This window comes from Phocoena sinus, chromosome 19 (genome assembly GCF_008692025.1).
Source record: "Phocoena sinus isolate mPhoSin1 chromosome 19, mPhoSin1.pri, whole genome shotgun sequence".
Lineage (NCBI taxonomy): Eukaryota > Metazoa > Chordata > Mammalia > Artiodactyla > Phocoenidae > Phocoena > Phocoena sinus.
In genome coordinates this window covers 30,321,382-30,349,092 of record NC_045781.1, presented here as the reverse complement: position 1 = coordinate 30,349,092, position 27,711 = coordinate 30,321,382, and the positions used below count along the sequence as shown (strand labels likewise).

General features: G+C 41.0%; 1 protein-coding gene across 1 annotated transcript in view; it reads right to left on the bottom strand.

Annotated features, from left to right (window-relative positions):
* Positions 1-26,427, bottom strand: part of BBS2 (Bardet-Biedl syndrome 2) — a 31,813-nt gene extending 5,386 nt beyond the window's left edge. The window contains exons 1-15 of the mRNA XM_032613496.1: positions 26,159-26,427; positions 21,092-21,319; positions 16,544-16,669; positions 16,032-16,094; positions 15,143-15,220; positions 11,715-11,819; positions 11,545-11,631; positions 8,755-8,890; positions 8,384-8,523; positions 7,330-7,474; positions 7,073-7,244; positions 6,234-6,363; positions 4,864-4,995; positions 4,242-4,379; positions 2,774-2,886 (exon numbers count right to left, since the gene is read on the bottom strand). Of these exons, the coding sequence (XP_032469387.1) occupies positions 2,774-2,886; positions 4,242-4,379; positions 4,864-4,995; positions 6,234-6,363; positions 7,073-7,244; positions 7,330-7,474; positions 8,384-8,523; positions 8,755-8,890; positions 11,545-11,631; positions 11,715-11,819; positions 15,143-15,220; positions 16,032-16,094; positions 16,544-16,669; positions 21,092-21,319; positions 26,159-26,275 (1,910 nt within the window). The 5' untranslated portion in view covers positions 26,276-26,427. The remainder of the gene's footprint in view (positions 1-2,773; positions 2,887-4,241; positions 4,380-4,863; positions 4,996-6,233; positions 6,364-7,072; positions 7,245-7,329; positions 7,475-8,383; positions 8,524-8,754; positions 8,891-11,544; positions 11,632-11,714; positions 11,820-15,142; positions 15,221-16,031; positions 16,095-16,543; positions 16,670-21,091; positions 21,320-26,158) is intronic.
* Between the last annotated feature and the right edge of the window lie 1,284 nt (positions 26,428-27,711).

Genomic DNA, 27,711 nt, shown 5'->3' with positions numbered 1-27,711 from the left:
TAGTATGAATTCATGATATATTTGCTCACTGAAAAAAATATATACATTACCTAGCTTTATCTGTGGAAAGGGTCTCAAATCCAACCCAGTAGCAATGAGCATCTCTAATGCTCAGACTATGATCTCCATTTCCCACTATAAAGGACCAGGATTGAAGAAATAGCTGATTCCAGATTCAGAAGAGGATATATACCAGGTAAGCCTAAAAAATATTGTACAAGAAAACAAACTAATGAAACTAATAGTTCTGTCCAAAGGTATTGATAACTGCAGCCAACCTGAAAAAGCTTCTACTGGCCAAAGACAGGACAACTGAGCCACCATAAAGAATAACTGAAATGGCCTGAAGCACATTAAAAATGTTAATAGGATTTTAAAAATCTCATTGGTCAACTTGGAGATGCTAGGGAACCAACTCATTATTTTAAAGCTGAGAGTGTGTCGTTCCACTACAAACTGTACCTCAGGGAACCAAATAATTCATGAGGGAATGTTACTCTTTATAGAAGTACTTCAGCCAATTTACAAAGAAAAAATAACAATTAAAATATCACTATTTTGCAAATCCCAGAAGAAATCATTGATTTCAGCAGTGATCATCAACAGCTGATAACATAATAAGAAGAGACAGCCAGACGTTACATGCATCCTCACAGAAGTACACAGCACCACTTATGAAGCATTCTTGTTAAAAAACTGAACCTGAATCTGATCAATCCTCTATATCTAACTACCATTTTCACAGAAATACAGGGGACAGAAGAATAATACTAAACATTACCACAGGATACAATCAACAAAATCCAAGGTGGGAAACTGCAGAAGAAGGAGAGAGTTAGGAGAAAAAGTGAGCAAGCAAACATATGGATTAAAAGAGATTTATCAACCAAATTCAATGCATGGTCTTTGGTCTTTGAATCTTGATTTGAACAAAACAACGTAAAACACCAAACACACACACATACATTGGAGACAACTGGGGTCATTGTAAACACCGACTAGATATTTTGTGATATTAAGAAATTATTTTACATTTTTCTAAGTGTGATAATGGTATTGTGGTTATTGTTTTTTAAAGGTTCATTGAAATATTTGTGGCTAAAATTATATGATGTCTGGAATTTGCTTCAAAATAATACAGTACCTAGAAGAGGAAGAAGGTGAATGTGGAGATGAAACAAGATGAGCCCTTAGTTGATGACTACTGAAGCTAAGTAGCTGCTATAGAGGAAATCATTATATAATTCAGTCTACTTTTGTGTTTGAAATCTTCAACAATATAACTTTCAGAAATCACTTACTTCTGAGCAAGACCATTTTAACTATCTGCTAATGTTTCAGGCCTTTCAGAAAAAAACAAGCAGCACCTTAGGCGAACTCTTGCCTCTAAAATGCACACATAAACTTCACCTATCATTGGTGAACTATTTTACTGAATCCACCTCAGTACATTTTATTGCCGAGATAAATTTTGCATCTTAGCAAGAAGCCAGACGTGCACAAATTTGTTTTTAACTTTTTTTTTTTTTTTTTCGGTACGCGGGCCTCTCACTGTTGTGGCCTCTCCCATTGTGGAGCACAGGCTCCGGACGCGCAGGCTCAGCGGCCATGGCTCACGGGCCCAGGCGCTCCGTGGCATGTGGGATCCTCCCGGACCGGGGCACGAACCCGTGTCCCCTGCATCGGCAGGCAGACTCTCAACCACTGCGCCACCAGGGAAGCCCCTGCTTTTAACTTTTTATTCTAAAATATAATACATATTCAGGGACTTCCCCAGTGATCCAGTGGTAAAGAATCTGCCTTCCAATGTAGGGGACATGGGTTTGATCCCTGGTCAGGTAACTAAGATGCCACATGCCACAGGGCAACTAAGCCCGCACACCACAACTACTGAACCCGCGTGCCTCAACTAGAGAGCCCGCATGCTGCAAACTACAGAGCCCACGTGCTCTGGAGCCCGTGCACCACAACTAGAGAGAAGCCTGAGCGCCACAACGAAAGATCCCGCATGCTTCAACGAAGATCCCGCGTGCTGCAACTAAGACCTGATGCAGCCAAAAGTTTAAAAAATTAAAAAATATATAAATAAATATATTTTAATACACATTCAGAAAAACTCACAAAAAAAATGCTTGTCAACTAGGTCAAGAAATAGGACATTGCCAACATTCAAGAAGCTTCCCAATGTGTTCTCTCTGAATAGAGTCCCCTCCTCCCCAAGGAGAATATACTATCTTAAATGATAATCTCTTCCCTGTATTTCTTTATATTTTTATTATCTATGTATGCTTCCCAAATGATATAGCTTAGTTTTGTCTGTTTCCAAACTAAATAAATGGAAGCATTTTGTAAATATTCTTTTGAGTCTTACTTGTTTCAATCTCCATTATGTTTGTAAGATTTGTCCATGTTGTTACATGTCATCCAGATACATGCATTCTCATTGCATGTAGTATTCCACTGTACAGATATATCATAATTTATCAGTTATATTAGTATGGATTGTTTCCACTTTGGGGTTCGTATGAACGATGCCTTTATGAACATTCTTGAACTAATATCCTGGTTTATATGCACAAGTTTCTCGAGGTTATAAACCAGGAGAATTGCTGGGTCATAGGGTTTGCACATTTTCAACTTTACTGATGATGCCAAGTTACCTTCCAAAGTCTCTGTACCTATTTACACTCCTACTAGTAGCATCTGAGAGATGTTACTCCACATCGCTGATGCTTTCAACCACGTACCTGTCCTAGCCATGGTAAATACTCACATGTCCCTCATCAGACGAGCATCCTCAGCTCGAACCAGCAAACTTCGGATCAGATTAGAATTATCAGCCATGTCAGCACTGAGCTTCTGATGCACTGAGTGATATTCACCCACCTGGAGACCATGAACAGCCAGGAATTAAAAAGACCTCACAGGGACTTCCCTGGCAATCCAGTGGCTAAGACTCTGAGCTTCCACTGCAGGAGCCATAGGTTTGAGCCCTGATCAGGGAACTAAGATCCCGCATGCTGCACGGTGGCCAAAAAAAAAAAAAAAAGCCTCACAGGGCTTCCCTGGTGGCGCTGTGGTTGAGAGTCCGCCTGCCGATGCAGGGGACACGGGTTCATGCCCCGGTCCGGGAAGATCCCACATGCCGCAGAGCAGCTGGGCCCATGAGCCATGGCCACTGAGCCTGCACGTCCAGAGCCTGTGCTCCGCAAGGGGAGAGGGCACAACGGTGAGAGACCCGCGTATCGCAAAAAAAAAAAAAAAAAGCCTCACAAACGTCTTGAAAGCTAGATAAATTGAAAAGACGCTATGTATTATATATACCGAGGCCCTTTTTTTAATTAATTATTTTTATTTTTGGCTGTGTTGGGTCTTCGTTGCCGCACACAGGCTTTCTCTAGTTGTGGCGAGCGGAGGCCACTCCTCGCTGCGGTGCATGGGCTTCTCATTGTGGTGGCTTCTCTTGCTGTGGAGCACGGGCTCTAAGCAGGCAGGTTTCAGTAGTTGTGGCACATGGGCTCAGTAGTTGTGGCTCGCAGCTCTAGAGCGCAGGCTCAGCAGTTGTGGCGCACGGGCTTAGTTGCTCCGCGGCATGTGGGATCTTCCCGGACCAGGGCTCGAACCCATGTCCCCTGCATTGGCAGGCGAATTCCTAACCACTGCGCCACCAGGGGAGCTCCACCCTTTTCTTTCTGCTGTTCACTTGCCCCATCTTAACTATCTTCCAGGTTTCATCTCCTCCTGTGCTGCCTCCAACACTCAAAATGACATTCGATGTGAATCTTACCCACGTCTTAGCAGCGTGAGCCCAAGCAACACAAATATTAACATTTTAGAGATCTGGGGTAGGGATGTTGTTATAAGTGGGGACAAATCACAATCCTTTTCTTTTTTGATTTTGGGTTTTTGGAAAGCACTAAACCAAAAAGCAAAGTAGATACAACAGATCAGATGAAAGGCTAGCAAAGGAAAATGTTCATTTATTGTTTTTAAAGTGTCCCCCCAAACCAAACAGAAAGCAGAGTGCAAGAGCTAACCACTCACTTTTATAAAAGATACCTTTTTAACTCATGAACTCTCCAATACTAGCTCAACTTTTATTTTAAGAATTTTCAAAAGTTCTTTAAAACATGACTATCATGTAACATATGTACATTTGTAGTACCACTAATTTAGGAGAAATATTTCAAACATTATTAGACCACAGTGTTCTCTCAAATGCACCCACCAGGTGCCCTCACCTTAACTAGCACCTTTCGTAATTCCTCGAAATAGACAGGGAAATCGGCTTCTACCTGAAGGTCCTCAATAGCAAAAAATGATGCCATCGACTGGATGATATCACCAGCCAAATCAATATCATCAGTATTTATAGTGATCTATCCAGAGAAAAAAAGACAAGTTAGCATCCTTGGACATTAAAGACAAACTTGGCTGAAACTACCTGAAATTCCCCATATCCAACACATTTATTGAACATAAATGTATATGTGGTGATAAATAAAGGTAAGGTCTAGCCCTCAAGGAAATTACAAACCACATTAATTATTTCTAGCAGCGGGCAAAAAAAAATCAATCCTCTTGCCTTATAAACTGAACAACAAGGTCATTCAGACAGGGAAAATGTTTTGTCCTCCTCTGTATTCCTAACCGTCCCAAATAAGGCAAGGAATGGGTGAAGGGAAGGGGGGAGAGAGGCAGAAAACCTCTGTTCTAGATTATACGCCCGTCTCAGAGATGATAACACTAACAGACTAGGCTGAAACACGTGGTTTTATGACCTTCAGATTGGTTTCACCTGCCTCACTTTACACTGAACGTTAAATTATGTGAGAAATCTGTGCCCGTGACAGTAAAAATTACCTCTCCACTAAGTTTTATTTTTATACACAGCTGGCCACCATTCCGTAAGGATGTGAAACACACTTGAAATGGAACATTCTGAATGTTAGTGTCCTCTGGTAACAGAAAGTTCTGGTTGAGCCACATAAAAACCTTAAAGATGAACAGGATGAAATGAATTTCCATTTTTAAAGTACAGTCATTATTAAGAGTTATCCTGCTTTGTAGTTTTACTCCTTAGAAAAACGAAACAAAGTAAACAAACAAAAAACAAAGAATTATACTTCACCCCCACCAAGAAAACACTATTCACACTCTTTTTTCCCACCCCATGCATGTTCTTAAGTAACATTCATAATTATGTCTGGTCCCACAGCATGCGTAATTTTATAGCATTTTCTACTTAGACATAATCTTATATGCAATGTGGAAATGATTCAGGTATGAGGGTAATTCTGTTTACATGATAGCTCTTCTGTGGCTATATCCTGCTTAAAATCATTCCATTCCACTCTTTAAAAAATTTAAATGAAGTTTGCACACATACAGCACAAACACAGAGATACATCCACACTATAAGTAAAGAATTAATTTTAATATAAATAATAATACTTTACAGTGGTTTGCAACACAGGTTCCACATAAGATCCACCTGTGAGGCCTTTTGAAAGGGGCAACCTGTAGAGTTTCATGTTTCACAGGCCAGGAAGGGGCCTGAGAATCTACATGATTAAAAGCCTCACTGAGAATTCCAAAGTCCAGCCAATGTTAAAATCCACAGGTATTAGTCCTTTGAACTTTACAAAATGCTATTATACCAATTATGTAATCCTCAGGGGCCCCCTTGTGAGGTAAGACTATCCTCACCTACAGATAAGAAAACGGGGGCTCAGACTGTTGAGGGGAATTCCATAAGATCGCTAAGAATTTACTAGTTAAGGTAGCACTTGAACCCCAAAAATGATCCCATTTCCAAGTCCCCACTCTCTTTCCATTCTGATGCACGCTCCTCTTGGAACACTAGATCCAACCACACTAAGACTGTAAGAAAGAGAGGAACTGAAAACTGGGAAGAATTCACCTGTGACTAAGGATTGCTTAGGTAATAAATTATTAATAAGTATTATTACTAATAAATTATTCAAAATAAATATTTCTGAATTGATTATCCAAAATAAATATTTTTGAATAATTTTTCAAAATGGGAGAAGATATTTCAGCAACATTTTTGGTACAGGTTATAAACAATCCAACTCCAGGCTACATAACCCTTTCATGTCATATTTACTGCTACCAAATAACACATTCATGTAATTTCCCCCTTTCTACAAAAAAACATCCAAAGGATTCTAACGTGCAAAAGTGCTGAAAGAGAAAAGCCAGATACTCACCCTCTGTGCCCGTTCTGCGATGATAAAGTTGACGTAACCGAGCGGCTCACTGGCAGAGTCCGGGCTGGTCAGCGCATACATGGAGAAACGGGGGAGTTGTCTTGTCAACTCAAACACATGAAACTGGGTGCTGTGGCCAACCAACGGAACACAGAGAACTGTTTATGTAGAATTTGTTTCAAAGGGCAAGGCCCAGAAAATAAATGTAACGTCACTACCAGGTCATCAAGCTGACGTTTAAGGGTTTCAATAAAGAAACTCCCCCCGCCCAAAAAAGACTTGAGGGTTAAAGTCCCATATGTAATGGTGTTTGGGGTTTAGTGACATCGTGAGTCTGTGTACATATTGGGGTGGCCAAAAAGTTCATTCCGTAAGATGTTACGGAAAACCCCGAACGAACTTTTTGGCCAACCCAATACATGCCTGCACCAAGGGTTTAAAACACTCTAAAAGGAATGTGAAAAGATTTTATCTTCCAAAAATCTAGTGGTTTTCTTTCACTAGCCGAGGTTACATATGACTCTCATGTAAAGGTGCAACCTAACCTTGTAGTCTTAGTGGCAAAAACTAAATCATCCTTTAAATGTATTTTTGGAACTTTTGTGAATATGAGATCATCTGACTAAAACCAGAAATAACCATCTTAAACTTATATACTCGTTATTTTTTTTGAAAGATTTCAAATTAGAGAAATAAGAGGTCATAGGAAACCTTGCCTGGGTGGGAAGAACCATTAAACGGCTTCTCTGGCCCCACAGAATCCATGACATAATGGGAAATCTACACATTTTGCTCTCTAACCGCTCTCTGGGAATGAACTGTGACTTGCAAAGGGTCACCTGCTCCTGTAGCCCACGAAGGTTTTCAAGTGCAGATCCACAGGGACATCTTTGGGAGGTGTAATTGGGATGCGGATGGAGCTGGAAAGGTTGTGAATGCTGGGATGCACCACGTGGCTTTCACCTAGAAAAATTCCCTCTGCAAAAATCAATACTGCTCGGATGATGGTGTCTGCAGGGAAGAGAGAAGACAGCAGTCCAAGAACCACTCCAAGATGGCACAGGTACCAACACACCAGCTCCAAGTAACGACTTACCATTAGAAGTGGAAATGCACAACTCTGCATGGGCAGCCTGCGCCTCGCTCCCCAGACTGACGGAGAGGGCAGTGTGGAGCTTGGTGTTGGCCGGGATGATGCCCCGATGCCCATCAGCCTCATTCAGTGGACTGCTCAGTTCGGCCTGCAAAACGCCCCACCCACTTCCAGCTCAGTCACTGGAACAGTGAACTAATGTTAATTTTAAATAACATGGCTATTTAGCTTCAGAAGACAGATCCCCCATCATCTTATTCACCTGATTCTTTAGACTTCAGAGGACTCACCTCATTAGTGCTCTCACTCTAACCTGGCTTTTTCCCCAAAGGAAAATACTCTCATCCCTTCCTGTGGTTAGGGTCCAGTGTCCCCCAGCATGTCTTTTACATTTTTCTGCATTTCTTTTAGTAACTAAAGAAGTTCACTTAGTATAGCCAATTCAGATACAGTTATGTATCATGGGACAAATTAAAATCCTACTCCCCAGCTCGTCCTCCAGCCAGTTTGGTACATACATGTACATATATATACACACATGCACGCGCATGCATGCACGCACACACGCGCACACACACAGCTTCTGCAGTTGTCAATTTTTATGTTATTTGTTGTTGAAAAAGATAAGTTACTCTATACATATTGTTCTCGCTTCCTTTCATTCAGTAATACCACAGATACCCTTCCATATCAGTCCCCATATATATACTTCATTCTTTTGAGCCGCTTCATATTCCCCAGCCCACAGTCCCTACTACTGATCAAAAGTTAAGTTGCTTCCAACTGTTCCCTGCTACAAATAGTGCTACAGTAAATGTCTCTGAACACTCATGCAAATATTTCCATAGTTTAGCTGCCCAGCAGTGGAATTTCCAGGTTAAAGGATACACACCCTCTTCATTCTGACACTAGCAAAAAGGCAAACCATCTGGGCTTCCACCAGCGGGGAGGGGGAACCCACACCGTGGCAGACGCTGAAACTCTTTCAACAGCTGCCAATCCTCCTGGTCATTCTCAACTTCTCAGACTCCCATGGGCCCTCCACATTAGGACCTACCTTGGCATTGTCCTCATAGTTACGGAGCTCCAGCAACAGGTTCTGCTTTTTCTGACTCAGCTCTCGGATCAGGTCCTGCTCTACGCTGGTGTCCATGAGGTTCCCTCTCATCTCAGCCGTGCCTGGCAGGTAGCCCCGGACTGACAAGAGGAAAAAACACTCACCAGACTGAGGGATAAGCCCAGGTACAGCCAGGTCTACTTTTAAGTCATCAATTACCTGTTCTTAAAAGCTAAGTTTTCATTTCCCCAACTTAGGTGAATTTATTAGGATGAAAGGATATCAACACAAACACTTTATAGTGGAATTTCCCGGTATTCGGACCCAAATCAAAATCTGACTTTTCAAGGATTTTTCCTGTCCCGATTTACTTTCCCCATCCACCGAGCAGCAGATTAACTGTATGTGGCCATCCATCCGGTAATCTCCCTCCACCACACCAGCAACTGCAGAAGAAAAGTTGTCCTTAAAGATGACCTCCCCAGTTCGGTCACTTCGAGCATCAACCTAAAAATAAAACAAGAACTTGAAAAATAGCTTATGCTACAGTTTTTAAAAAATAACACAAAATTTTAAAGTTGAATCAGCTTGAAAGTCAGCTATGGTCTAGAAGTTTTCAAGAGTATTCCATGGGGCCCTGTGGCTTCTCAGGACGTACCTACGACCATCAGGGCCAAGGGGCCACAATCAGCTCTGTTTTCTTTTTCTTATTAAGTAAAAGCTGTTTTACATACTGGCCTGCACATATTACTTCCTTTGAAGAAGTGGGTTGCCTGAGAGGCAGTACATTTAGAATATACAGAACAGTGCAAAAGTCCAAACCGCCTGGGTCTGAATTCCAGCTTTGCCACTGGGGGCTTTTTTTTGCCTGTGGGATCTTGGACAAGTCTCTTAACCATTCTGTGCTTGGCCTCCTCATCTGGAGGTCAATAATTGATTGATCTGGAGATCAATAATAAGAACATGAGGAAAATAACTGTATCCACACCTCAGAGTTGTAATGAGGCCCAAAGGAATTAACAGGGCCTGTCACATAGAGGCATACAAGACATGTTAGCTCTATATACAAATTTTATCTTTACTATATGTAAATGTATACAATATAGTTATAGCTGAAGTTTGAAAAATGCCAACCTAGCCCAATCTTCCACCATATAACCTTTTGTAATAGCCCTGTTTAAGAGTCCCTCTTCCGGGACTTCTCTGGTGGTCTGGTGGTCTCAATGCAGGGGGCCCGGGTTCGATCCCTGGTCAGGGAACTAAGATCCCACATGCTGCAACTAAGAGCCCGCATGCTGCAACTAAGACCTGGTGCAGCCAAATAAATAAATAAATATTTAAAAAAAAAAAGTCCCTCTCCCACGTACACTACTGAGACACCTCAGAGAGCCCTACTATCCTCTGAGTCTCCTCTTCCCAAGGGAGGCAAATAACCAACCCATCAGAAACAAAAGTATCTCAGAACGACAATGAAGTATAACCACTTAAAATGATGACTTTGTTCTAAGCAAGAACATATGCATTATATTAATAAAAGGCTAGCTACAGAAAATCTAATAGAGCAAGCATCTCAGTGACCACTGTTTCTGTCTTTTCATAAACATCCTTCTGGGCAAAACTTTGCAATGAAAAATGCTAATTTTAGGTCATAGCTTACTACTAGTCCCTACCCCTTGTCGGAAGAATACCATGCTCTTAATAACAACATCAGTTAAGCCTGAAAATTATGGATGCTAAAGCCTGTAAGGTAATGAATGGCCCGTATTAACCAAAGCTCTTCGCACAGTAACAGAACCCTCGAACTCAGATTGAACTGAACTTGCTTCTTTCTCACTACTCCATGGCCTTCAGCATTGCATTTCCACAATATTTAGCAAACAAGAGGGTTCATTTGCCAACTAAGAAACAGGACGAATTTATATTTCTGTGGATTTTCTATTCTTTTGCTTTATCCAACATGAAGGTTTTGCCTTGGAAGAGAAGATGAGCCTCCAACTCAACAAATGACCTACTAAAGAAAAAGTCAGTTGACTAGTCGCAGTTAATTTAGTAATTTTGTACCTATATTCACCTGTTGGATCTGTATATTTTCCTTTCAATGCTATTTCTGTTAATTGCAGATATCAACTTTTCTACTTATATAATGAACTGTATAGTTTTCTTATCTTTTTTACGCCCTACAACAGATTATATAATAGAAATTTCTTAAAATTTTGAAAGCATTTAACGAGAAAAACATCTAGGTCCAGAGTCAGATCGGAAGATTACTTTTGATAACTTCTCAAGTCAAGTAGTTTCTAATTCTCGAATCAACCATAATAATTTATATTCCTCCAGAACAGGGTCCCCTTTATGGATTTTCAGGTTTCTTAATAAGCAACTACATGGTCTTCTTTTATCATTTTTAACATCCACTACCAAAGACAAAACCAAGTGGAGAAGTAGCAACCAACATAACAGTTTTTTAGAATCTTTTTCACACAACACCAAAGGAAGGTTACAAGGCACTGGCCAAAAGTAAAAAATCAAAGAAGTAAAGATAGAATTAGCTGATCTCCTCCAGGCAGTCGGCACTGACAGATGAAAGAGCTAGGGCAAATGGTATCCATGCAGATCTGACAGCTACTGAAGCAGTTGCTAACAAGATAATCCTGACCTGCCAAAAGACTGTAGAAAATTCTGATTTGAAGTTAAAAAAGGAAAGAAGCAAAAAAATTCTATTTTGAAGTTCTAGCTCAGAAAACAATATGCTAACATAATTCTTCCCATTAATTCTGTTTTTTGTCAGACTTGAAGATTTACTAGAAAAGAGCGATGCACAGTTCACTATTAGCTTATTAAAAATCCTTTTTTTTAACGTGCTTATGCTTAGGATCAACCTGATTAAATTGATTCTCATTCCTTCAAGGAAGAGATTTAGAAAGAACCTTCCTAGAGATTTTCCCCCAAATAGCGCTTATGAGACGGAAAGGACACTCACTCACTCTGCAGTGTTGATAACTAGAGCAAGAATAAAAATACATGGGAAGATTATAAAGTTACATTTGAAAGCACAGCCAAGGAACTCAAGTTTATATTCTCGTGTTACTGCTGAGTCATACAGCCAATGTATCTCAGACAATTATTACTTTAAATCATACTTGAACTCTGTTTAAACTTACCTTCCCATTGGACCAACCGGTTATCAGTTCACACACTCCATCAGAATTAAGGTCAAAAGCATGAATGCTCATGGCATGATTTTTGGACTGAAAAGGAATTTCAACAATTAGTACATAAGTCTCTCAATAAGTATAAAATCCCTGAATCTCAGAGGCTTAATCATACTAACTTTAATTCTCCAGTATCGGGCTGTTTTGTCATAAACTCCAACTGTGCCATTGGAAAGGGCATAACCAAATCGACTGCCATACATGGGACAAAGAGAGGTGATTATCTGCAAAAAATAATGATAAACACACAGTTCATTAAGGCTCAATTTAGTGCAAAGTGTGGCTTTATAAAACTGCATGCCTTGGGGGCTTCCCTGGTGGCGCAGTGGTTGAGAGTCCGCCTGCCGATGCTGGGGACACGGGTTCGTGCCCCGGTCCAGGAAGATCCCACGTGACGCGGAGCGGCTGGGCCCGTGAGCCATGGCCACTGAGCCTGTGGGTCCCGAGCCTGTGCTCCGCAACGGGAGAGGCCACAACAGTGAGAGGCCCCACATACCGGAAAAAAAAAACAAAAAAACCAAAACTGCATGCCTTGCTATAAGTATGTCAAAATTAGATTTAAATGCACTTCCAAACCATTAGAGGGGAATGCATTCCCCTTCTCTATGAGCCGTGTCATCTATTTCAGAGTTGGATAATCAGAATTAAATAAACTCACAAAATTTACTGTTTTAGACTGAGCATATGTAGCAAGTTTCAACAAATTAGTATTTTTTAAATAATAAAATTAAGGAATTAAGGAGGGAATAAGCCACGTACATAAGATCTGGAATATGTATGATAGATGTTATACACATAACTCAAAATGTTTTAATTATTCCAGTTTCCTTAACTTATGATACCCTACAGTCTAAATTTTAAAAGGACTTGTAAAATCCACAATTAAACATCTTTTAAGTGTATACTTTTCTATGACATAATTTATTGTTTGCTAGAGATGAAAGACATTTTTTAAAAGAAAACATAATCCTTTGAAAAGCAAAAACCCAGCACATGGATTTCTGTATATATCTAACAATATACATAATGCATATATTATACTGAAATATTTATAGAATTATTAGAGGATTTAACATACTTAAGAGGATAAAATTTTAGATACTGAAAAAAATTATCCTTAAAAGTTTAAAACCAAAGTTTAATGATATCTATGATCCTGCAGATCTACTTCCTAATTCTGACACTAATACGAGAGATATAAAGAAATAAATTGTATAAAGCAGAGAATAGTTATGTAATTTCTTCTACACCTACAGCTTTTCTATAAAACCACCCACGTCACTTAACTGAATACAAAGTGCTGGGTAGGACTCCAGAATTATTTAGCTCAAGGCATTCTTTTGGCAGTGGTGTTCAACTGCCAAATAAATTATAATTTTGCTGATGTGTGACAAGACATTTGAACTAGGAGCAAAATCAAACCAAGAGGACAGGAAAACAGCCCTGAAATGCACAATCTCATGAAGTCCACGTTTTCGTAAATTTAGCCCCAGTTTCCCTCGGTCCCTTAGTCCTTTATTAGCTCACTAGTTTCTTCTTTTGCGGACTAGAGGATCAAGAGGCACCTCAAATCCCTTGCTCTATTTCATGTTCTGTCCTTTTCCAGGATTTAGGAAAGAGGTGTTTCAAAGAATGCACTCCCCTCACATCTAGTATTGGCAATAAACAGAAATCCAACAACACCTCAATGATTCCCTAAAAGGGAAAAGATTTACTACAAAAATTTTTTTTAAACAAAAAAATTTTTTTTTAATTTATTCATTTATTTTTGCCTGCGTTGGGTACTCGTTGCTGCTCGCAGGCTTTCTCTCGTTGCGGCGAGCGGGGGCTACTCTTCGTTGCGGTGCACAGGCTTCTCGTTGTGGTGGCTTCTCCTGTTGCGGAGCACAGACTCTAGGCACGCAGGCTTCAGTAGTTTTGGCACGTGGGCTCAGTAGTTGTGGCTTGTGGCTCTAGAGCACAGGCTCAGTAGTTGTGGCGCACGGGCTTAGTTGCTCCGCGGCATGTAGGATCTTCCCGGACCAGGGCTCGAACCCGTGTCCCCTGCATTGGCAGGCGGATTCTTATCCACTGCGCCCCCAGGGAAGTCCCAATTTACTACAAATTTGAATGAAAGGGAAATGGTAATGCAGGACACAGCACCTACAGGTCAGTGATTCTCAAGTTGTTTTTTTAACAGGGTGGTGGCAACCCCCTTCAAGAATCTAATGAAAGCTAAAGCTCTTCTCTCTAGAAAAGCACACATTAAACACATACACATAAACAAAACCGCCCCCATATGGACACACATCTTCAGACTGTTGCTTTTGGCACTCACTTCTACCCTTCATTTTCCTCCATCCAAAGCTATTAGTTTACAACCATAATAACTATGACTGCATAAAAAGTATAGTAAGTCGAAGTAAAAATCTATAATAAAGGTAAACCAGTTAAAATCATTGATAACACTTTTATATATCAATATGCAGGTTTTGCTTTGTGGTCTCCCTTTTGTAGTCAGGGAAATAGAAGCCTGACGTCCCTAGACAGCTTTGTAAGTGGCGAGAAGCGAGGATGAGTAGCCAAGGTGAGTTCTGAGGCTGGTGCCCTCAAGCTTTTCCGATACAGATTCCCAAGCACCACCTGATTCAATTTTGCACAGTCCCATCATTTTGATCTCCAAGACTTCCTTCTGTTTTTTTTTTTTCTGTCCATTTACAATGGTCACAGCCATTGCTCCTTTATCCCTTTCTCCTTCCTTAATTCAGAATATCCTAATTCTTTTTTCTGTTTCCATCTTGCCCAATCCTGGAAAACCAGCAGCAAATAAATATCCTAAGAATACCAAAACTACAAAGGATGAGAGTAATCTTCACTGTTTTAAAAAAAAAAAAACTCTTTAAGAAACATCTCAGGTTCAATTACATGAGTAATTCTAATCACAAAGAAACTAGTCAAGTTCTCTAACATCTGATTTCTAAGTTTACCTATAGAAATGTGCCTAAGAAGTACTTAATTTGAATTAAGAGAAAAAGTATAAAAATCTCATTTACACACTTTATTCAATATTCAACCCCATTTAAGACACATGAAGAGGAGGCGGCACAAAGCTTCAAATCCTGACCATATGCCACTTAACAGCCATGAGCTTGTGAGAGAAACTTAACAGGGAAACTTAACATGTTCCCTCATCTGTAAAATGAGAACTAATAATACCTTCATAACAGGGTTGTTGTAGGATGAGTAAGTTCAGTGCCTGGCATATTTCAGGTGCACGATAAATGGTTGCTATTATTATCAGTAGTATGTATTAGCTCATTAAAAGAAATACCTTTATGTGCTCAATAATTTTTCTCTATTTAATCAGTCTTTTCAAGATATATCTTGATAAATGATATTTAAAATGCTTCTTTCTCTGCAATGCACAACTCTGTTTAATCCCCACAGTTTTTACCCTAAAACTGTCTGGGTTGTGAGACGATGTCCCAGCACTGTCCTTTAATGTTACATTTGACTATGCTCATCTGTCAAGGTTATCATAATTCTGATACCTTCTTACACTTCTTACCTCTGTTTCTGTCATTTCTGCCACAATCTCATCTTCTTTAAAAACTCGGATATCAAAATCCTCAGATCCAACAAGAAGCTGAAAGGAAAAAAACCATACATATTTAGTTCAGCGAGTGAGCACAGCAAAATTTCCAAAAATAAAACAAAAAAATCGCATGATGCTTCGTATGTTCCTACAGCCACCCAGGAGTTCCAACTTCCCAGCAATGTGATGCTCAGAAAGGTTCCTTCCATTGAGAAGGTTAAGATTCAGCCAGTGAAGAAAAAGTGGTTACTGAAGATCCTGCCATGTGGGCTGCACCTCCTACCCAGAACAAGTTCTTTCACCAGGCACCTGAAAATGTTCTTCGTTTGGTGTCTGTCTGCCTGCAGGTGGAAGCCTTGTTTCAAAAGCCAGAGCCCAGTATCCGTGAACAAGTGGAGGGTAGGTCGATGCCCAACACAGTACTTCACGGGCTGCTCAAGAAGTTAATTTCTAGAGAAACCATTAGAATAGTTTAAAAAGGCTAAGAGCCAATCTCTAAAACTTTCAGATTCCTGAAAAAGTTGGCTAAAACTGAGAACTAGGTACAATTTAAAAGCATTGGAATCAAGTTATAAAACTGTGAATGTGACTGCGATCCCATCAAATGTTCTGCCTTCTCTCCCTGTCAGGTGTCTTTGAAACATCATGGTCTTGATCTCTGCATTAGACAAACACAAGTAAATTATAGTTGAAAAGAGGAGAAAGACGAATGAGGCCAGTTAGCTCATCATTTAGGCAACAGAGCACCAAAATCACCTGTGAGAAGCTAACAGCTCTCTCAACACTAATGTCACCGTCACGGGAAAATGTATGTACTCAGCTGAGAAGTATACACAAGTGAAGTATCTCCTCCCGCACATACCTCCTTCTTCCCATCACCATCAAAGTCACACAAGGCCAAGGAATGAACATTATCTCCAGTAACCTGAAAATAGAACCAAAATCATTACTATACCATCTTTTTTCACTTAATCCAAACACAGGAACTACATGAAAGAGAGGATGATACAAACCACTAATTTAAAACTCTAATTACTCATATCCTTTTTTTTTTTTTTTTTTTTTTGAGAACAGGCTACGGACGCGCAGGCTCAGCGGCCATGGCTCACGGGCCCAGGCGCTCCGTGGCATGTGGGATCCTCCCGGACCGGGGCACGAACCCATGTCCCCTGCATCGGCAGGCAGACTCTCAACCACTGCGCCACCAGGGAAGCCCTCATATCCTTTTTTAAAATGTACAGAATTATAAACATTGTTCTATTTTGTTTCTATTATTCATTACAGTTAGTGGTAAAAAACAAACAAACAAGACATAAAGAATATTAAAAGTAAAAACGTTTAAGAGTACTAAAGAGAGTATTTCATTCTTCCTACCGTCCAAAAGAGATCATTTCCTTCATGATCGAAACCCTGCAGAGCACAATTTCCACCAATAATTGCAAGAGGAGAGGAAATGTCTCCCAATGTCCCCAGCACAATTGCATTGGCCCCATCTGCTACCTAAGAAGGGAAAAAAGACAGAAACTCTCAAACACAATGCTGCACGGGCACACTGGAGATAACATATATCCCTCTTTTTATTTAGATACTCAGAGTCGTCTGTCATCATTTCTGAGAAGCCACATGGTCTCCTGAGAGGCAGGCCAGGGCTGTCCACTGAGGACCGCATCTGTGGTTTATGCGTGCTCATGCAAGGATGAGCACAGACCCAGGATAAACTCAGGCCCTTGGTCTCTCACACTAACCTGCTACGATAACCTACTACAAAATCCCAGGCTCTCTTGGACCACCAGGTTCTAAAGGCCAAATTCCCCAGAGAATCAAGACTTATGCCTTTAAACACCCAAACTTTTATAACCTATTTTAACTATTTTAGATGGAAATCTTTTTAATACTTATTACTCAGTTCTCTTACTACTGCTCTTTTTAATTGTAAATTGTAAAGTACTAAAAACTACAAACACCTATAGACCCACCATCCAGAAATAATAAGTGTCTTGACTTCTTGAATAAAGTACATAAGCACAATTTAATTTATTTTTGGAAGATTCGAGGACATCTTTGTAAACACCGTTTATTGTATAGGAAAATAGTCCTTACTTACATAATCTTTAAGTAGGAAAACTATAAAAAATAGATTGGCTATAAAAGAAAAGAATTCATAAGCCAAAACTACTAACTGGTCAATCAATCAATCAAGTTAAAAGGTAAAAAAAATAAACTGGGAAAAATAACTGCAATATATAGGACAAAGAGTTAATATTTCTTGTTAATAAGAGAGTTAATACAAAGTAAATAAGAAATGGGTAAACACACCCCAAGCAAAACTAAATAAATAAAAAGGAAATTCACAAGAGAAGAAATACAAATCGCCAACAAGTATGAAAAAATGTTCATTCTACATTACATCATTTTTCACTTTTCAGATTAGCAAAGATGAGACCTATTGTTCGTTAGGGTGTGATAAAACAAGCAGTCTCATATTCTGAGGGGGAGGTGGGAAAACAGCAGTCTTTCTAGAGGGCAGTTTAGCAATATCTAACAAAAATTTCACTTAGAAAAGGTTTTTAACTCAGCAATTGTAAAGCTGAATTCTTGTGATCATTAATTTTATGTGTCAACTTGGCCAGGCCATGGTACCCAGATATGTGGTCAAACATTATTCTAGATGTTTCTGTGAAAGTATTTTTTAGATGAGATTAACATTTAAATCAGTAGACTCTGAGTAAAGCAGATTACCCTGTAGAATGTGGGTGAGCCTCATCCAATCAGCTGAAGGCCTAAATAGAAAAAAGACTGACCTCCCTTGAGGAAGGAAGGATCCTGCCACCAGACTGCCTCTGGACTTGAGCTTCAGCATCAGTTCTTTCCTCTGTCTCTATCCTGCTGGCATACCCTGCAAATTTTGGACTTGCCAGCCTCCACAAGTGCATGAGCCAATTCCTTAAAATAAATCCATCTCCACTCCCTCTCTATATATATACACATCCTATTGGTTCTGTTTCTCTGAAGAATCCTAATACAGTCCTAAACTCAATTTCAGTCTTATACAAAAATACAACAGTATCTTTGTCACACTGAAATAGGCAAAGATTTCTTAGGACAGAAAGAGCACTAACCATTAAAGAAAAAATTGATCAGCAAGACTTCATCAAAATTGAAAACTTTTGCTCATCAGAAGATACCTACCTATTGGAATGAGCCACGTATTGAGAGAAAATATTTATTTTACATGAATCTGACAGAGAACTTGTACCCAGTATATCCAAAGACCACCTACGAATCAATAATACACCCAAACTACCAATAAAAAATAGGCAAAAGACTTAGATGATTCACAAAAGACATACCAATAAAAAAAAAAGCACAAGAAAAAGTGTTCTACATCACTGGTCACAAGGAAAATGCAAAATGAAACCACAGTAAGATACCACTTCACACCTACTAAAATGACTCAGATTACAAAGACTGGCAACACCAAATGCCGACAAGAAATGTGGAGCAAATGGAACTCTCACACATTGCTGATGGAAGTGTAAAACGGTACAACTACTCCTAGGTATTTACCCAAGATGAACTAAAACGTATGTCCACAAAAAGACTAGGACAAAAATGTTTACAGCAATTTTATCCATAATTGCCCCAAACTGGAAACAACCCGGATGTCCATGCCACATGTCCATCAACAGAAGAATAAACAAATTGTAGCATATTCACACAATGGAATTACTATTCGGCAACAAAAAAGAACTACTGGTAGGGACTTCCCTGGTTGTCCAGTGGGTAAGATGCCATGCTCCCAATGCAGTGGGCCCGGGTTCGATCCCTGCTTGGGGAACTATAGCACACACGCATGTAGCAACTAAAAGTCAGCATGCCGCAACTAAGAGCCCACATGCTGCAACTAAGAGCCCGCATGCTACAACTAAGACCTGGCACAGCCACAATAAATAAATATTTAAAAAAAAAAAAAAGAACTACTGCTAAATGCAACAACAAGTATGATTCTCACAGACGTTAAGTGAAAGAAGCCAGACACCAAAGAGTACATTCTGTATGATTCCATTTGTATGAAGTTCAAGAACAGGGAAAACTAATCTAAGGTGACAGAAATCTAAACAGTGAATATCTATAGGGAATAGGAATTGACTGGAATGGGGCACAGCAAAATTTTCTGAAGTGATGAAAATGTTCTACTGGGTTGGCCAAAAAGTTGTTCGTTCCGGTTTTTCCATAAGATGCTTCCATAACACCCCCAATATATTTTTATTGGGGGGGTGTTGATTACAGGGATCAAAACTCATTGAACTGACCACTTAAGGTTTGTATATCTCACTGTATGTACATTCTACCTCAATAAAAAAATACCAAAGGAAAAAAACTGCATTTCCAAGAACTTACCCTTAGGAAATAATCAGAGAAGTTGGCAAAGATATATGCTTATGAAATTATCAATTGTAATAGAGAAACTACGGAAATAATATAATATGAAACAATATGGAAAGGGTTAAACAAATTATGATATATTTTAACACAATGAAATACTATAGAGCCAATAAGAATAAAGCATGGATATATAGTAACTTCAATATAAAGTTCAATACAATACATATATTTCTGAATAAAAAGGCCACATGTAATATCCAGGGAGTAGAAACAACCCAAATGTCTATTAAATGATGAATGGATAAATAAAATGTTGTTTATACATACGATGGAAAATTACTCATCCATAAAAAGAATGAAGTATGATACATGTAACAAAATGTCCAGAATAGGGCTTCCCTGGTGGCGCAGTGGTTAAGAATCCACCTGCCAATGCAGGGGACACAGGTTTGAGCCCTGGTCCAGGAAGATTCCACATGCCGCGGAGCAACTAAACCCATGCGTCACAATTACTGAACCTGCGCACCACAACTACTGAAGCCCACACGCCTAGAGCCCGTGCTCCACAACAAGAGCAGCCACTGCAATGAGAAGCCCATGCACTGCAACGAAGAGTATCCCCCTTCCCCACAACTAGAGAAAAGCCTGCACGCAGCAACGAAGACCCAACACAGCCAAAAATAAATAAATAAAATAAATAAATTTATAAAAGAAAATGTCCAGAATAGGCAAATCTATGGAGACAGAAAGTAGACTGGTGGTTGCTTAAGGATGAGAGGTTGGGGGAAAATGGGGAGTGACTACTAATGGGTATGGGTTTTTTTCTGGAATAATGAAAATGTTCTATAATTGATTGTGGTGTAGTTACACAACTCTCCGAATAAACCACTGAACTGTATACTTTAAATAGGTGAATTGTATGGTGTATGAATTATATCTTAATAAAGCTATTATAGAAAAAAAGTAAAAGGCTACATGTATATAGTATGATCCCATTTAAAAAGAAATCACTCACAAATACTTAGTAAAAAGTCGGGATAACTCAATTCAAGAGTTAAGTGCTATTTCCAAATGAAGAAACCATGCGTAATTATTTTTATTTTGCTTCTATATCTTTTCTATAATAAATTTGGATTATCTGAGTATTAAAGTTGCAGTAACCTGTAGATGGCAGGCTACAGTAAGTGCTCCTCCTAGAAACTACTATACTAAACTTTAATGCAAAGCCACCAGGAGACCTGTTTGCTGGCTCCCTGGCTGTTGGCAGCACTCTCAATGGCAAATCTTGACAGATGGTAGTAGCACAGATATACCTCCTGAGAGATAAACTGGAGTGTCAAAAAGTGGTTACCAACCATGACCAAATAAATGTCAAGTACACAAAGGAGATGTAAATGGCAAAATCCGCATGTTTTTTAACTATACTACAACAACCACATAAAAAACCAAAATAAATGATCTCTTTTAATCATAAAAAAGAAAAAGTGGACACTAATGGGTAATGGAAGTTTTATGGTTATAAAGGGGCATACTTGCCTCTCTGTAGAACAAATCTGAATTATTGTAGACATCATAAGCCAGAAGATTAGTCTGTGTCCCCACTAAAAGAGCATCATAGCCAAGTTCAGGGTTCAGTACTCCTGCAGTCAGGCAGCTGACTGCCTGGTTAATGTTGAGAAGTGAAACATCAGACTCCAGGGGGCTCTGGAAGACCCTGGATGCACTGAAATGCTGGCTCCGGGTATGAGGGTTGTGAATAAAAACCTAAAACAAAAACAGTTAATTACATCCCCTTAAAATACCAAAAATGTAAAATTAACATACATCTTTTTTAAAAAGACTCAGGTTATTAACAGATATCAACATTAACAAGAAGTGACTTTAATCATCTACAAAACTTAAAACGCCCATACACAGTTCTGTGCATGGCTGGCTTTCAATCACTGCAAACTGTGGAAACCCAGTGGTTCTTAGCCTTATAAAGAACAAGGTGATAGCCAAGATCTAGTTGTTGCTTCCCAGGGCAGCTTATATACTACCCACCGGTAGAGTGTTAAAGCACTCTTACAAACCATCCTTTTCCTGGTCAACCTACAGGAAGCTGCTACCAGCTACAATGTGATTGCTACACATGAAGATCAGAGAAAATAGAATAATAAACACTTCCTTTAGTATCTTCCATCCAAGCACCTAACTAATTCACTTCCTAACCCTTACTCGTAGGTAGTAGATTTTTCTTACAAACCTAAACTGAGTCACACAAAGCAAGCTTCTTGAAGGCTTTCATAGTCTACACTAGTAAGACAGAATTAAATAATTAGCTCAAAGTTAACGAGTTTAGCAGTTTCAGCTGTCATAAATAATCATCTGAGTATCCCTACGGGCTTCTGTAAAAGGAGGTTTAGACTAAAACATGCATCTCAAGAGGGGTGATACTGCTCTCAAGACGGGTGGCTGGGTTTGGGGTGGGGGGCATCTTAGACATTAGAATGGCTTGTAGCCTCCAAAGGGTCTTTATAAAAACTGATGTACTGCATATCTGTGGTATTAAAATTTCATTAGGGAAATTTTAATTTTCTGAAAAAAGCTCCATGGGAGGCAACATGGAAAAAAAGAAAAGGATGAGAAACCGCACTAGAGATGCCTTAAGCCCCTTCTAGTTCTAAAATTTGCTAACGTTAAATGAGCATTTCACCCCTTGGTATAAACCTGTAACCAGGCGAGGCCAGTCTGGTTGCTCCACTCAAAAGGCCAATACTCGAGAGACAAGCGTTGGTGGAAAAGGAAACTTTGCTTTACTCAAGAGGCCAGCGACCTGGGAAGATGGTGCACGAATGTCCTAAGACCACCTCCAAGGTGCCAGTTAGGAGACCAAGGTTTTAAAGGCAGTGTGAGGGAGGCATCCGCAGGGTGCATGAGCAGCTCGTGCACAATTCCTGGATTGGTTGGCAACAAGCTGAAGTTTCAAGCATCACCTATCTTCGGGCTTCAACCGGTCTGGGGTCTATGTGCTTGTGATCAGCAGTTTTCCTCTGGTAGGAGTCTGCTCCCTGTACAAACAGCTTAGGAATGTGTGTCAGACTTTTATAGCTTTCAGGGAACTGGGAGCTGGGAGCTCCCCATGACTCTTTATGGCTGGTTTAGAGTCTAAATTGTTGCCAGTTTCCCAGCTCAACAGCTTGTTTCTCCATCTTCCCATTCCTAATAATTAACTCTTGAGCCAGCCTTCTGAGACTCAGGGCAGGCCTGGGAGACTAAAGCTTTTCTACAAACAAGAGGCAGGTAGAGGACATGGAGGGGAGGGGTCTGTCCTAGGAAGGCCCCATAGGGTCCAGCTTGGTTACAATGCCTGCTTGTCTTTGATAATCCTCAATCCTGAGGAGGAACAGGTGTGGAACAAGAAAGGAAACAAAGCTTGGGATAGAGAAGTTAATTATAAACGCAGCAGAGGAACTCAGTTTTAGGAGACTTGGTTTTAAATCCAAGCAGGATTAGTTTTAAATTATTATCTAAACAAGGTAACCTATTCGACAAAAAATAATTTTTAAAAGATTGGTTAGAAACATAGAGATAGCGTGTGTAGCTACTTAATATTGTGTTCATGTTCTCATTTGTGTAATACTTTACAACATGCTTTTATAAACATTACTGCATTTGGTCCTCCTGATATACAGAGGAGGTCAGAAGGGTTGAGGCCCTTTCCCAAGGTCTCACCACTGATAAGTGACAGGGCTAAGATGCAAGCTTGGTGTCTGGCTCCAGTAATCTCTAGCCACATCTTACTTCCTTTTATAACAGTTCTGAACAAAAGAATTCTTACACAGTCTTCTAGTAATTAGGCTGAGAAAGAACTGGAGGAAAAATAGCCTGTGGACTTCATGTTCACTGTTATTGGGATGAAAAGAGTTTGGAGGTTGCTGTCATGAGCAAGAGTCCCAGGAGTCTGGTTTCTTCCTAATTCCCCTCCTGCTGTTTGTTCTCTGCATACAGCAATCAGTGCCCTGGAGACTCACCTGTCCCTCAGGCTCAGTCACACAACAAACAGATCATTCCCAGTGCCTTCAGCCAAAGGACTGGCTGAAGTTCACATATCTGTTCTGGCTGAGGGGGTGTTGCTGACAATATAAATTCCAACTAGGCCCTCCAATTCCATGGTGAGAGGAAACCTGTCCCCCGATGAACTAATGTTCATCCTGCAAGAAACCCCTTTTTAAAACATCCTTGCTCAGGTTCAGAGACCAGATCCCAATAAGTCAGCCCCCCATTCACAACAGAGTCCCACTGAAAATGACAAAATCCTCTTTCTAGAGACACGGACCCCGACAGTCAAGGAGGGCTTTGGCCTTACCTGCAATGTTAGTTTTTAAAGGAAAATATATTTGTGTATTATTTGGATCATAAAATAGTACCAATTTTTTCTTTAAGTCTAAAGATAAAAGATCAGGTCAGAACTTCAGATTTGTTTTTGAAGTTCTGAATATAAAGTGTCCAATTACACAGGACATAGGAACTTCTCTCTCTCTCCCTTTTTTTCCCCCCCATCTTCAGAAAGAGACTTAGAGTCAAGCGTCCCTGCCTCCCACTCCAGGTCACATTCTAATGAAAGTGGTTCCATAGAAACCTCTGCCTCATGTTCCCGCTTCCACCCCTATACTCCCCTCCCTGCAGCTCTGTTGCAGCACCAGCCAGTAATCCTTTATCTAAAACATAAACCGAATCCCATCACGCACTTTATTAAAACCAAGGTCTTTACGGTGGCCTACAAGGCCCTATATGATCCAGCCGCTGGCTACCCCACTGCTTCCCTCAATCCATTCCAGCCCCAGCAACTTTCTTGTGTTTCTGGAACACACCAAGTATATCCCTACCTCAGAGCCTTTGTACTTGCTGATACACTTACTCCACCTATCTGCAGGGCTGGTTTCCTCATTTGCTTCAAACCTCTGATCCACAGTTATCAGAGACCTATCTGATCACCCTGTCTAAAATAGCAATCTCCCATCACCCCCAACCCCTTACTCTGTTTTTCTCCCATGGAGACAGTGTGTGTGTTTCTGTTAACTATCTGGCTCCCCCTCTCAAAGTAACCTCCAAGGGGATGAGACTTGTCTGTCACCTTCACCCTTGTAACTGCAGAGCTAAGAACAGTGCCCAGCACATAGCAAGCCCTCAATAAATCAGGGGCTGAGCTAATATCAATGCGATCTTTTCAACCCACTTATGTAGCTGCTGTGCACCTATGGCAGAACCAATATGAATTTTTGGTATTTGTCAGTGCCTACTAACATCATTACGTACGAGGCTCTGTGCTAAATGCTTTCCTCCATCATACAACTTAATGAAAATGAATCATTACTTTTTACTTATGTATCCCAAGGCATGGCATATGAGAAAACATACAACATAGGTGGCAGTGTCTCGAAAACTGTAAATCATTACATAAATGTTAGCTTATTAAATCCACACTGGGTCAGAGAACATGCACTCTAATCTCATTTCTACCGCTTTCCAGTTGAACAGCCTCAAACATTGCTTTGAACCTCTCTGAACCATTATTTCTAATCAGTAAAGTGGGAGTAATAAGAAGAAAATAACAGCTAACAGTTAGTGACCACTGCCTATAAGCGCATGACATGTATCAGTAGAACTTACTTAATCCTCTTAGCAACCCTATGCGGTAGATACTAAGTACCTTGCTCAAGGTCATGAACTTAGTAGGTACCAGAGCCACAATCTACAACACCTGTGCTATATGGCAGCGGTTGGCAATTTAGCAAGGATACTGAGATGATTAACGTAATAAGGCTTTGCACCTGTTAGAAGTTATTACGCTTGGCGTCATAGCATTCCATGGTTTGGGGGCATGCCTCCATCAACACACAGTTTCTTCATTTGCCCTGTCTGCTGTCCTTCTGGACTACAAGCTTTCTGAAAGGCAGGACTCCAACTTTATCTCTGAATCCCCAAGATCTAGCACGAAGGAGGTGTCCAGTAAGTCTGGTGAATGCTGAATGACCATATCTTTTTCGTCTCTGTGATTCCCACACCTTGCCCAGCACCCGGCACATAGTAAGCCCCTAAATGGTACTTAGTAAATAAATTATAGGAAGAGACGTGACTGTACGTGGATAAAGATCGAAAGTGCAATTTTAATCACTTAAGTTAAGGGTCTTTGTAATCCGCCCCCCCCCCGCCCCCCCCCCGTAAAGTTGTTGGCTCTGAGAGGCAGTCTGAGATAGCAGGAGTTCCAGAGCAAAGGGCAGAAGCCCTGGGCTCTAATCTGGGGTCTGCCATTACTGCTAACCCTGACCAAGCCATTCCCCCTCTGGGGTCTTCTCTTCCGTAAGCTCCCGGTCTGTAGAGAGACACCAACATTGTCCGAGTCTAAGTGCCTGAAGACAAATTAACTGCTCAGAAAAGCCGTCCTGCGTGATTATTCATGATGTGTGCACAGGATGGAGAGCTACGGAAGTTGCCGGGCAACCCTGGCTGGGGGAGGAGCCTGAGAGTGAGGAGCTGGACTACAGGGACCTAGCGGGCAGAGGTCGTGGGGACTCCAGGGGCCCGGGCCCCGTGCGGGTGGGAACTTGTGGGAGCGGTTACCTTGCCTGCTTGGGTAGCGGCCGCCAGGCACGGGTGAGTCCCGTCGTAGCGCCCTACGGCCACCATGCGGGGGCTGATTTTGTGGCGCAGTTTCAGGGTGAACACAGGCAGCAGCATGATGGCGACAGCTCAGGAGAAGAGGGCTAGTGGTCCGATACCGGTGCAGCGAAGCCGGCCTCACCCGCGGCGGTGAAGAAAGCGGGGACCAGTTCGGGCGGGAAACTGAGCGAGACTGAGCTGGACCCCCGGCCAGCGGCTTTTTCTGCGGCTGCGCAGGCCCGCCCACCTAGTTCTGCGGCTGCGCAGTCGGGCCTCAGGCTCGGCTGAGGCTGAAGCTGGGTCTCGGTGGTGGAGTCGGGTCTTTTGCAGCTGTAACTCATCCGCGTTGGATTCGACTCAACTAACAGGTCTGCAGTGGCGGTGTCTGAGCCAGCGCACCCCTGGGGCTTCTTCTAGCACTACAACCAAGCTGCTGCACCGTTGCAGACTACGCGCACGTCAACCACACTCCAAAGGGTCATTAATTAAAGAAACATGCCTTGAATGCCTACTCTTCCCCTTAGTTTAGCTGTTATGTTGATGCCCACAGTAGTTACTAAATATATAGACTCTTTAAAAAAAATGTTTTAAACTCTCACCTTTAAATGGTCCATGGTCCTTAGTAAGATGCTCTATAAATTTTAAATGCGAACACGAAAAATTGAAAAGTCATTAAACTTCTCGACATTCATTCAGATAATTTATGAGGGTTCACTATGTGTCAGGCACTGTTCTAGACAACAGAGGTATGGTAGTTAACATGAGACAAATCTCTACCCTCCTGGAGCTGACCTCCATTTCGGGGGAGACAAACACTAACTGAGAAATACATGTGGGAGGTCTTTTGGTAGTAAGTGGTAAGGAGGGAAGAGGGATAGAAGTTTGGAGGTAGTGCTGTTTTAAATAAGGTGGTGGGTAAGAGACCTCACTGAGAAAGTCACGTCCAGGCAAGAACCTGAAAGAAGTAAGGGAGTCAGTTTTGAGGAAGAGGGTTCCAGCAGAGGAAATTCAGGTGCAAAGGTACCGAGGGATCACTCTGGCTGCCTTCTGGAAATAAATGGTTAGGGCTGAGGGACAAGATGAATGGGAAGCAACAGAGGAGACTGAGAAGGAAGCCAAGTGAAGACAGTGTTGCCAGGAGTGTCAGCTGCTGTAGGTGGGTCTTGAAAGATGGGTTCTAGAATATTCTTGATATTTGCATTTTGTAATTACAGCCATACAAATGAGCATCTTTTTTCAAGCGTACTGGGGGTGGTCTGTGACTAGTTGTATTCTCTTCTGGAGATAATGTCAAAAGACTAAATTTGGGCTTCCCTAGTGGCGCAGTGGTTAAGAATCCACCTGCCAATGCAGGAGACACGGGTTCGAGCCCTGGTCCGGGAAGATCCCACATACCACGGAGCAACTAAGCCCGTGCACCACAACTATTGAGCCTGTGCTCTAGAGCCTGCGAGCCACAACTACTGAAGCCCACGTGCCTGGAGCCTGTGCTCCACAACAAGAGAGGCCACCGC